The sequence below is a fragment of the Cydia fagiglandana genome, chromosome 13 (assembly GCF_963556715.1).
Source record: "Cydia fagiglandana chromosome 13, ilCydFagi1.1, whole genome shotgun sequence".
Classification (NCBI taxonomy): domain Eukaryota; kingdom Metazoa; phylum Arthropoda; class Insecta; order Lepidoptera; family Tortricidae; genus Cydia; species Cydia fagiglandana.
The window spans coordinates 1,842,485-1,855,374 of record NC_085944.1 but is presented as its reverse complement, the minus strand read 5'-3'; the positions used below and the strand labels follow the sequence as shown (position 1 = coordinate 1,855,374).

General features: G+C 37.3%; 1 protein-coding gene across 1 annotated transcript in view; it reads left to right on the top strand.

Moving 5' to 3' along the window:
- The window catches only part of LOC134669953 (SPRY domain-containing SOCS box protein 3-like), a 29,717-nt gene extending 19,073 nt beyond the window's left edge, over nucleotides 1-10,644 (top strand). Inside the window, exons 4-6 of the mRNA XM_063527585.1 lie at nucleotides 707-937; nucleotides 7,145-7,209; nucleotides 10,528-10,644. Coding sequence (XP_063383655.1) covers nucleotides 707-937; nucleotides 7,145-7,209; nucleotides 10,528-10,632 — 401 coding nt within the window. The 3' untranslated portion in view covers nucleotides 10,633-10,644. The remainder of the gene's footprint in view (nucleotides 1-706; nucleotides 938-7,144; nucleotides 7,210-10,527) is intronic.
- The last annotated feature ends 2,246 nt before the right edge of the window (nucleotides 10,645-12,890 follow it).

Genomic DNA, 12,890 nt, shown 5'->3' with positions numbered 1-12,890 from the left:
TTTTTTCGGTATTCTTCATTCAGACTGAAAGCTAATTTTGCCATAAATAAAGCGGTTTAAGCTCTAAATCATAGGTCCTTGATCAATTCTTAACTTCGATCCGACGAAAGTGTAATTAACCCAGACCCTGAAGTTATTGAAAACATTTTTAATTAATGATAATTAACTTCCGCACTGAAAGGTCAATATAACGGCTTGTCAACATGCGATTTCATTGTCAGATGCATCAACTTGTCAAGGTACTTCCTTATTCTTCGTAGTTATATTGCTAAAATTGAAAGATTTTTCTTACACCAAAAAACAATCACAAGCAAAACTAAAGCCAAAGGGGGCTGATAGTAGCAACCTATGTAGGTATGTAAAAGTGGGTTTGTTTTAGTTAGGTACGTTAGGTGTTTCACCGTAGCGTCGGCACTAATGAGCCGATATTATGAAATGATGAATTATACATACATATGTTCATAACCGGATCCTGGTCTGTGTAGTGTAACCGGATGACGTAGAAGTTAAGCTTAAGGGGCCCACTGATTACCATGCAGTTCGCCGGACGATATCAGCCTATCAGTTAAACGCAAAATTTGACAGCTTCGAACAACTGACAGGCTGATATCGTTCGGAGAACTGGTAATCTTTGGGCCCCTTTACCAAATAGGAAGAGTTGTGCAACTTTTTTTTCTCATCTAATCGCGCCTTTATTAATTCACAGGCATATCCTTCTACAACCTCCGCCGCCACCAAAACCTGTTCCCCATGGTGTGTTCTACCGCGGCGCAGTCAACCATGCGACTGATATACGCGGCGTCCTGGCGGGCGTCGTTACTGGTCGACGCGGCGAAAATACTGTCAGCGTCAGTCAGTGAGGAAGAACGAGCGAGAATACCGCCGGGGCTATGGAGGCTGCTGAGGCCGCATTTCTGGATGCTGATGCCTACTGAAGGTGAGTTGTCTAATGTACCGGTCTGTGCAGCTATAACTATACACATGGTGTGTTCCACCGCGGCGCAGTCAACCATACGACTGATATATGCAGCGTCCTGGCGGGCGTCGTTACTGGTCGACGCGGCGAAAATACTGTCAGTTTCAGTCAGAATATCGCCGGGGCTGTGGAGACCGTTCAGAATACACTTCTAGATGCTCATGCCTACTGAAGGTGAGTTATGTTAGGTGTGTCTAATAAATGTACTACTAATAGTCGATGAGATGAAGCGATGTCCTGTCTGCAACTCTGCATCGAGTATGCACTCAAAATTTCTTATAATAGTATATTTTAATACAAAATATTATTCCGTATGAATATATTTCCTAATATAAAATAATGATTGAATTTTCTAAAATTTAAAAACGAATAAATTCAAAATTGCGGAATAACTTATTCAGTTGAGCTAGTGGTTTCTCGGTTTAACTGAGGATAAGGAAACTCCTCTCAACCAAAAACGTGATATCTCATGAGCATGACCTACAAAATAAATGATAAGTGTTGTTAGATGTCGTTTAATTGTCTTATTTGTTTGCGATAGCGGTGTTTTAAATAAAAACCGGGTTTAAATAGGTGAGACAGATAACGTAAAATTGTGGTCGATGAACTTATAGTAGTTAACACAATGTGACCCAATTGTATGTGGTTGAGGATGTTACCAAGCGGGTTTTTTAAGAAACTTGAATTAGCCATTCACAGAAAATATAAATTAGTATCTATAGTTCGTTTTTTTTAGCATTAGAAATAAGGTAAACAATCTTGGTGTGTCTTTAAATTGAAAACACATTTTAAAAATAAATTACGGCAAATATGTAACAATTATGAATCTAATACGATCATTTATATTCTTGTGCTTTCATAAGTAATAGTTTTTGATTTTTAAAAAGCGTTTTTCAATTAAAAGACATGTCAAGATCACTTACCTTCTTGCAAGTTCTTTCTAATGCTAAAAAAAACGAACTATACAGTACCGGTCAAAAGTTTAAGTTCACTCTGTAAATTCGGTTAAATGAAGCTATAACACAATGTACTAATAAAAGTATTTAATAATCTTTTATTACATAATAAATTAAAGGTAATTCTCTAATTTAAAACCACAATTAAATAAAAAAGATCAGTTTTTGCCAACTTTAGACTCTTCAAAATATCCGCCTTTTGCTTTCAATGCTGCCATACACACTTTCGGCATTCGCGTAATTAGTTTTTGCAGTGTTGATGTCGAAATTTTATTCCAACAAATGTATAGGTATTCCCATAGCTGTTCTTTATTAGTTGGCCGCATTTTTCTCACACTCCTGTCCAATTCATCCCATAACAACTCAATCGGATTGAGGTCGGGCGATTGAGGAGGCCAATCCATATATTTTAATTCTTTTTGGTTCTCTTTGGATGAAATGTAGTTTTTGCACAACTTCGACGTATGCTTGGGATCGTTGTCTTGTTGGAAAACAAAACCTCTGCCTACAATCCGTTTTCCAGATGGAAAAGCGTGACGTTGCAAAATGTTATGATACATTTTCTTATCCATTATGCCATTGACTCTCACGAGATCACCAACTTTATCACCCGCAAAGCATCCCCAGACCATAACTGATCCTCCACCGTGCTTCACTGTTGGCATCACGCATTGCTTTATCATTCGTTCGCCTACTTGTCGTCGAACATATTGACGACGTCTCCCTCCAAAAATTTCAAACTTCGATTCGTCAGAAAATAAAACTTTAGACCACTGTTCAGACGTCCAGTTTTTGTGTTTCTGGGCCCATTTCAACCTCTTAACTTTATTCTGACTACGTAACAAGGGTTTTTTGGCAGCAATACGACCTTTTAGACCATAGTTTCGCAGACGCCGTTGCACTGTCGAAACCGATACTCGCTGTTCTCGGGTGGCGTTGAGTTCTTCGCAAATTTCTGGAGCAGTTAGAGTACGTTGGCGTTTGCTCTGCACGCAAATAAATTGGTCTTCGCTTTTAGACGTGACTTTTGGCCTACCTGATCGAGATCGACTGCAATTAAGACCGGTTTTTTGTTTTCGTTTCAAAGTACTCACGACAGCGGTTTGAGAAACCTTCATTTTTTCAGCGATTTTCCGCGTCGTGTAGCCCTCATTTGACAGAGTTACAATAACAGCACGAGTTTCGACACTAAAATCGGCTTTGCGACCCATTTTAAATGATTTCTAACTTCACGAAATCTCATAGGAAATACGGAACAAAAATATTAAATGGATCAAATTTTCCGAATAACATAAAACGATTCCTCCAAGAGGTATTTTTATTGTTATTTGGTAGTCGTGGAAACAATTAAACGTTTGAAATTCAAAACATATTCTATATTTGAACATAATTAAATATGATAACCTTATTTCGCAGAGTGAACTTAAACTTTTGACCGGTACTGTAGATCTAAACTAATACCCGTGGTTTTACCAGCATGTAAGCGTTCTGTATCACCTACCTCAAGGGTCGGTGGATTTCCAAAACAAAAAGGATAAATTCTATCAAAACTTGTTTAGTAGTTTCTAGGTTAAAAGGTAATAGGCCCCAAACACATTTAGTATAATAGTGTACGGTTGAAATAACCATAACATACGCCTTGGTTGACGCATCCACAAGAAATATCTATAAGTACAATACAATCTTAGGGCTAATTTAGACGGCGCGCGAACTCGTATGCGATTTTAGTTACATAGAAGACTATAATGGTTACATCCAATTCAGCCGACCAATCAAATACCGCAATGTAATGTATAGATGGTCTAATCTTAATCTAATATACTCTTAAGCTATTCTAATAGAAACAGGAATACTTGCTTAGTTATGCCTCGTGGCGTGTTCATATTTCCTCGTTTTACGAGTAATATAAATAAGGAAATACTATATGTGCTATACATTACCTTGGCCATTAGATACGAGTATATTACAAGTCGTAAAATTTCCGTACAATTTTCTATCCCAGAAGATTTATAAAGACGAGACTATATCATGATAAGTAAAAAGTAATGTGTGTGGCGTATTTGTCGTAGACAGACTATCAGTCATATCAGGGATGTTTGCGGATGCAGATTTAATGACATCCGCGGATGCGGATATTTAAAGGCTCACATCCACGGATGCGGATGCGGGTGTCAAGACTAGGTACTTAAAAAATGACAAATATTACATTTTTAGTAATTTTTATTTAAAAAAAGCGAAACGTTTAGTATTTGAGCAAGAATATAGGTGCGTTATATTTAATAAACAGTAACTTGGCCGACTTCTCTGGATCTAGACCAGGGCTCTCCAAACCCCGGCCCGCGACGCGTTCCAATCCGGCCCGCCGACATCCAAAGCGTCCGGCTCGCGGGAGCTAGGCTTGAGCCCTATACCAGCAGGAACCAGATACACTCATACAGATTTAAAAATCGCAGCAGCATACTTAAAGGAACTTGGTTACAGAAATCTGCTGACTATTTCTATAATTACAGCGGTCAAACAAAGCATTAATCTTTATCTAGCATCTAGGTTAGAAGTCAAAGAGATAATCAAAGTTTTCCACAGTGTAGCAATTCAATGTTTCTACTGTTATATATAATCATAACAACTATATATAATCAATTAATCTTTATTTATTATTCGATCAATCTACATATCGTATATATGCATTAGTATTGGTAGATCTACTTGAATTCATAATAGTTAATATTTAAATTTCAATAAGGAAAATATGTAAGATTTCAAAAATATTTTGCAATTTAAGAGGAAAGGGGACGTTCAATTCTCGATACAAAGGTCGTCCTCATTTTCCTCTCTGGATATTGACATTATGGAAAATAAATTCGCAGAATTTAATATATTTCAGTATACAAGGTACAACAACCATTTATCTTTACAACATAATAAACAAAAACCCGTTATTACAGGTGACAGAAAACCATACGTCAGTTGTTAAATAAAGTCGACCTTAACTTTTGTTAGTATGTTAATACGGTGTTACATATTTGTATGATATTAAAGTATACAGTATTTAGTGCGTGCATATCATGCATTTACTCTCCATTATTTCTTGTGTCATCTCAGAGAAAGTCATAAGCTAATATGATGAAGATAGGACAGGATCTTAACCCATACAATGTAAAGTCTGCAGCAGAAGTTGCTAAGAGGGCGATCTGTTAAAAATGAACTAAACGCGACTTTATTGTAAAGAGAATAAGAGCGTTTGTTGGTTATTTTGAATTCTGCTGCATATAAGATATCAATTATAATCTTATGACTACAAAATTTAAGAGACTATTAAACATAAAACTGGTTACGGAGTGACGGACAACATTCGACTTAACTTCTTGTCTGTGTATTATAAGATTTATAAGATAAGGATCCGGACTAAACTGTTAGTTATCTTTGTACTTTTTTTTATGAAACAATTTTTTCTGCTCTCTACTGCACATTGCACAACGGAGGTTTGAACCCCCGATATTGCCCACCACCACAAATTAAATAATAGTACTAGGTACAGAAGACTCACTCTCTAACAAAACGCGTCTGTCACGCTTAGCACAGATATGGCCGCTAGGTGGCGACAGCGCCACGCGCGGCTTATGGCAAACCCCAAAATTGGGGTCGAACGGATGTACTTTTAGCTACCTGTAGCAAAGCGACGAAATCGCGGAGTGAGACACGCCTGCCACCACACAATATGAAAGCCGTTTTCAAATACTTTATGAATGTTATGAGTTTGTCACGAAGACTTAGGGTCTCCCCTGATATATCGACGCGCATTCGGCAAAAGCCGATAGGAAAAAGCTTTATGTCCACGCAATAAGAGCGAAAAAGCCGTCGACGCGTCGGCAGGCGCCGGCCGATGCGAGCCGAGCCGAACGACGACTTTTTCGCTCTTATTGCGTGGACATAAAGCTTTTTCCTATCGGCTTTTGCCGAATGCGCGTCGATATATCAGGGGAGACCCTTACTGTCATTCTATGGAACTTGCTAACTATGTAAACAAAAGTCACAAGTAAATTCATCATTTAGAGACAATTTCAATATGGCGGTTTGTTTACATAGTTAAAGTTCCATAGAATGACACTTTAGCAAGTATTATTTTAGGAAACCAAGTCAGCTGTAGTTGAAATGGTCCGATAAGGAGTCAATGACATTTCGTCGGCTCGCTGGTGTGATAGTGGTTGGAGCGGTCTAGCGTGGTGATTCACACGGACTAATAACTTCATATACGAACTGAAATTACTATTGCGAGTTAGAGTATTTAAGACGCGAGAAATAATTTACATACTGATACAGAAAACTGCCTTTAGTCTCCAGTTTCTAAAATCATCCGAAGATTAAATCAAATCACTGACAGATTTTTGTAAGTTTTGCATTAGAAATTTCAGTAGGTAATTTAAATATGTGTACTTAAGTAATATTACATATGGCTTTAGTTTTACCTACTGTGATTGAAAATAAAACTATAAAAGACCGTAGTCATTAACACCATAACGTCCATAACTATGTTTATTTATATAATTGCTGCCACAGTATACTCTGTTAATAATACATTATAGGTACTTTAAAGGAAAACAGTTTATATTCTCTAGAGTCTAGTGTGACAAACAAATACAGCTCGTGTAGGAAAACCGCAACAAACGACCTTCTGAATTTAACCACCTTAGTTAATTATTTTATTTGTTTTACAATTAGTGAGTTGTCCAAGCATGTTTAAATGATATTGTAAAACCTACCTATATTTATTAACTCTTAAATGACCAGTACTAATTTTTGGCCGGAATTCCTAGAAGTGACGTCGTGGGCACATTTTTTTTCGAGCGATTATTTCCGAAAATATTTACATTATCAAAAATGGTTTTAGAAGACCCTTATTCCTTTTGAAAAACCCGTCCAACAACATAGGTGATAGGGTTGAAGAGAAAAACAAAACATCCCCACTTTACGTGTAGGGGAGGTACCCTAAACTTATTTTTTAGCACATTGTCGGGATGATTGATTTATATATCCATGCCAAATTGCAGACAGACGGACATGCCTAAAGTATAAGGGTTCCTAGTTGACTATGGAACCCAAAAAATAGATGCTCTTTTTTTAAAGACATTCACACAGGCCAAAAACCATATGCCTGCGAAATATGTAAGCCTTAAGAAAATCTGTTACTAAAACTATTCTCTTTATATTCCAGATTGCCTTCCCGACGCATCTCAACAAGAGTCTCCCATGGACTTTGAGGAAGTCAGCGATAGCGTGGTAAGTAATATGAAGACAAGACACTCATTGTATACTAAGATTAATAGGGAATTGTTAGTGCTCATCCTAGGGCTTTCCATTGGCATCCTTTGTACATATTTCGATGTAATTTGGCTCACTTTGGGTATATTGTAATTTTGTCCCTTTGGTGAAAGTTACTTTGGCATTTATTAATATTTTATAGGGTAGGTAGAACAATTACAATCAATAAAATATAATGTTAAAATAATTAGAACATTAGAATACATTTTGTTGTATGATCTGATTAATTAGTGATTTTACAAATTTTTTACAATTATGTGACACATTTTGCATGGAGTTCTTATTAATAATATTTTATAATTGAGCATGAATAGTTCAGTTCAGCATATCACGCCAATTGAGTCGGTATGCAATATTTGGGTGAGGACAATTCTAGGTTTTCTGTTACATGAAAAATTTGAGGCATATCTCCCCTATGTGTAGTTTTTATCCCTTTTTAAATAATCGTAATAGATTCATCATTATACATGCAAGGATGGGTCAGACTCACGCCGAACAGATATTTTTAAATCAAATCCGGGGGATCTGTTATCTATCTTATGTATAGGCGTCTCGTTTGCAGCGGCGCTCGTCGGGCGTGAAGCGGCGCCACTGGCAGATCGCGCCCGCCCGCGCCCGCCGCGCGGAGACGCTCGCCTGAGCGCGGCGCGCGACGAGCGGAGCGTGCAGCGTCGGGCTTCCAAGGGATTAGAACAGCGTGCAATGAGGCCACACGCATGTACATGTTTACATTTGTTATGGATGACGCGCCGGACGCTCCGCTGTTCACTGCTGAGTTTCCACTCACATTGCCTTGATGGTGCGCCTACAATGGTGCGGCTACAAGCTCAACGACTACGTTCTCATTTGCCACTATGATAAGATTTTCAGTAATATTCACTTAGGTTAGACCCTGTTTATAGTCGCAAAGACAGGTCAAGGCTAGTTTTAACATAAGGATAATTATGATATTGCAATTGGGTATTTTTCTTTATTTAAAATAAATTATTTCCCACTGTACACGAAATAAAACACCAGACAATTATTAGAAAAACATAGATAGCAGTTATTTTTAACCACAATTTCTATTTAATAAATCGGTTTGAAATTAAATAAGTAGGTGAGTTGACCGTGACTTAAACGGGACTTAATAAGTAACTAAATTTTACGCGATTAAGTCCCGTTTTTGTAAATAACAATGACTAAAAATCGTGAAAGTTTAAATTGGTGCCATGATACTTACCTGATCTGATTTTAATGTTCAGATCTAAATATGTATATTTCGAACGTAATGAGGATTTTGTTTCAATCTAAGGAAATAAACAGGGTTTACTCTAAAGGGATATGTATTTGTAATTTCCATTCTGTGCTTATGTTGGTAAACGGAATATAATTTAGGATTTTTTAATGGATTTTAGTTGCACCTATCGCAAGAAGAGGCAGCATTCGTTAGATTTAGTTACTGTTTTTTAGGAATTAAATTTTGAGACTGGATTACTTAATGGTCCCAAAGTAAATAGATTTATAATATAAATTTTACTATTATAAAAAAAAATCGTTTCGGGCATAACCCTTGTAAAATATATAGGTAATATAATTTAGTTTTTAAGCTGCATTTCATTTTGCTTTTTTTGACCTATTAAAGTGAATATTATAACAAAGTACATATGAAAGTAGATATGTATGTAGTTGTGATTAATTGTTTAGTCTGTATAATATTCGACTTTAATTTATTGTAAGGACGATGTAAAAATTGTACTTGTATAATGTTTCTATATGTAGGTATTTTATGGAATTGAGTCTGACTACTGAATGTTAAATAAATAAATAGGCAGGCAAAAGTAGATATTTCATTATTTTCATGATTATTTTTTTAAGTGCCTTTTCCATGAGTCATAATGTCATTACAATAATGTTTTTGAGAAATGCTACAATTATTACATTGTTTAGAGCTAATCTCCTGCCGACTAAACTTACTATATTGAAGGGTACGATGATGGATGTCAATTAAATACAATTTTGCGACATTTGGCATTTTTAGGTTATAAATTGTATGGAGGTGACATCTATCATCCGTACCTTTCCAGTTTGAAAAATACTGTAACTAATTACCTATTTTAAGACTTGGCGTGAATGATATGCTGAAATGGTAATTTGAAATAAATGTCTGTGATATGTCGGAATATTTTATTTCATTTTCATTCCTTTCTTAGTAAGGAATAGTTTTTATTACTACCTATTAAATGGTGTGAGAAATATTTTTTTAAGTATAGGATGTTATATTTGCAATTATAACATTTATGCCTGTAGTTAGTACGTTTATCCTACATTTAGAGTTGTAGTGCATAATCCTATATCATCGTACTTTCACGGAAATGTACGAACGTCTCATGCTATTTCAGTCGGTCTCAGTACAAAAAGAACTGAGATTGTCTGAAGTAGCATGACAAATACGAACGTTTCCGAGAAAATACGATGGTAGACAATTATGCACTACAACCGTATTTTGCTCTTACTTTGTAATACGGTATTTGGCCAAGGGACAAAATTACTAGGTAAATTATCATTCATACTTTGCTCTGAAATCATTGCATTACATTTCACTACACCGAATGATAATAAAATAATTGCTACACTTTTTTTCTTCTCATTTAAAATGCTGGCCAACTTGATAGTAGATCTTAGACTAGAGGCTTGTGTGTAGGCGAATCTACATTTTGACTAACAGTTTTGAATGTCTCTTTCGTTACTCGAAATGTCTCTGGAATAACCAAGAAATGGTGTTGGCAACTGTCAAAGGTTTGCATAGATGGCGCCAGCTTGCCCCTTTTTCTATGAGATTTGGATTTGGAAAACCTTTTGAACGCCACAGACGGCAATTGACGTCAACGCAAAATCGTGACAATGACGCCAAAGACGGCATTTAACGTCGATTGTTTTTTGATGAAAATCTACTGAAAAACCCTACTTTTAGGTTGGCATTATTTATTGACAAAACTAAATTTTACCTCCGTGGCGTCAGTGGCACGGCAAATGGATGCACCGTTTGGCGTTCAAAAGGTTATAAAAACACAATTCTAGGGATTGACAGGGCAAGCTTATTACTAAAACTACTTATGAAATGTAATCTTACCGAAAACGAGGCAGTATGGTCTATGGTCTTAGCCTGTCCAGAAGGACGAATAAAAAAAGCTATGCTGGCACCATCTGCTACTTCAACCGACCAACCCCATTGGGCTTCTATGCAAGTACTTATATACGAATGTATAAATAACAAAGCAATGAATATTTTCACAGCTGAGCGCACTATTCCCAAGCCCGTACATGAACGGGTTCTACGTGGACAGCGTGCAGCCCGGCTACCGTCTCGTCGTGTGGGAGGACACCGGCATCGTCAACTGATAAGACCCTAGATTCTATTAGGGTCTTATTCTAGGGCAGCGGTCGGCAACCATGCGGCCCGCGAACTTCTCACTTGCGGCCATGTTGTATGTAATATTGACAAACGACAATATCTGATAAAGTCATAAATATTAACAAAGTGCGGCCCGCTTCAACTTCGGTAACTACTATTTGGCCCTTGGCTGCAAAAAGGTTGCCGACCGCTGTTCTAGGGCGTAGAATAAGGGTCGGTTGCACCAAGTCGTCTGTCACCGTTGAAGAGTTCGCTAAATTTTATTGTGTGGGAAGTTTCATAGTTTACTGCTGAGTGACGTTAGTCAGTCCGTCAACTGTGGTTGGTGCAACCGGCCCTAAGTACCTATAGTGTTCATGAAAGTAGATGAAGTATAATACCAGGAGGCTTAGCACAGGAGCGCCGCGATAATGTCTCCCGCGAGACTGAGATAGACTGCCCGTCCCTCTGTAATTAATAGAGTTAAAATAAGTCTGACTAAGCTAACTTTGGATGGCATTTGCAATGACAAACTGTGGCCATGTCATTATTAATGTCCAATTTCTATGAAAATGTGACATTACCTAATAATGACACTCCGTCACTTTGTTCTATTTAAATCGGTGAAAAATTAGCTTAGACGGATGGACTCGAGTTTATCTCGCGCGCGAAATATTGTCGCGGTGTTCCTGTGATTAATACACTAGGTGTAGCCGGTCAAACAAGTTTGTCAGTAGAAAAAGGCGCGAAATACTAATTTCTATGGGACGTTAAGTACGATAACCCTTCGCGCCTACGTTATTAAATTTGCCCCATTTTTCTACTGACAGAAATGGCTTGACAGACTATAATTCTGTGATTAACCGTAGCAAGCGACGAACGAAGGGCAATAAGGACGCGTCGCTCCTTTCATCGCGGCAAATAGTGTCTGAGAGCCCTACCGTGAACCACGTCCGACGTGCTGCCTCTCTGTCGCACTTGTAAATTCGTACGCTAGTGTGACAGGGAGGCAACACGTCGAACGTGGTTCGCGATAGGCCTACTGAATCACCGAGTTGGTGCGAGATTGTAGGGGCTATTCCATATACCTATATATTAGACACGTTCAACTTTAGCTCTTGAAAATAGATCTGTAGCATACCTAAAGTATGTATAACCTGCTTTACCTTCTGAAGAATTACAATGGAAATCGTGTGGAACTTGCTTAAATGATGGTTCATCAATAGGGGTCATCCATTAATTACGTCACACGTTTAGGGGGAGGGAGGGGGTCAAGAAAATGTGGCATATTGTGACATGGGGGAGGGGGGAGACACAAACTTTGTGACGTCACTTTAACTTCATCAGTAACCGAATTTTTTTTTTTAATTATTTTATTCGCTGTAGGTACATTTAAATAACAAGTTTTTAAAACGATAATCGTTTTTATTCTTTTAATTTTCTTTCCTAAGCAGTTTTGGGTTATAAAATTACTAATATTTATATCGTCAAAAATATTTTGATAAAATATTAATAATACTTAGGTACTTACTTAATTCGATTTGGCGATTTCGTAGAAAAAATGTGACGTCACACTAGGGGGGAGGGGTTTGCCAAATGTGACCAAATGTGACAAGGGGGGGGGGAGGGATCAAAAAACCTAACGGATGTGTGTGTGACGTAATTAATGGATGACCCCATAGCATCCCCTTCACATAGCACAGCAGCATATTAAACAACTTGCAAGTCAAAATGAATATCTTTATCTCTCACCACGCTAAATGTGCAATGTGCCAAACAATTGGTTGAAAAAAGAAATAAATAATGATCTAGAACCCTAGATTACACAGACCTACGATAAGTATAGCAATATAGCGTAATAACCGTGGATGTTAAAGGTGTGAACTGTGAACGTGTGACGAGTTTATTATAGGCCAGAACACACCGTATGCGTAGTACTGCATGGCTCTATATATTATATACACCTATATATATTATACCTATTATATGTACCTATATGCGTGCTGCATTACGCATGCGATGTGATTTCACCTTAAGTCCAATCATATTTAAGCATAGGTTGTAATATACTACATACTTACTTACTATAGCTGGTCAAGCAAAACTTGTCAGTAAAAAAAGGCGCGAAATTCAAATTTTCTATGGGACGATATCCCATCGCGCCTACATTTTTCAAATTTGCCGCCTTTTTCTACTGACAAGATCTGCTTGACCAAGTATAGTAAGTATCTTTAATTATACAACTTTCAGTTGACAAAAATGTATT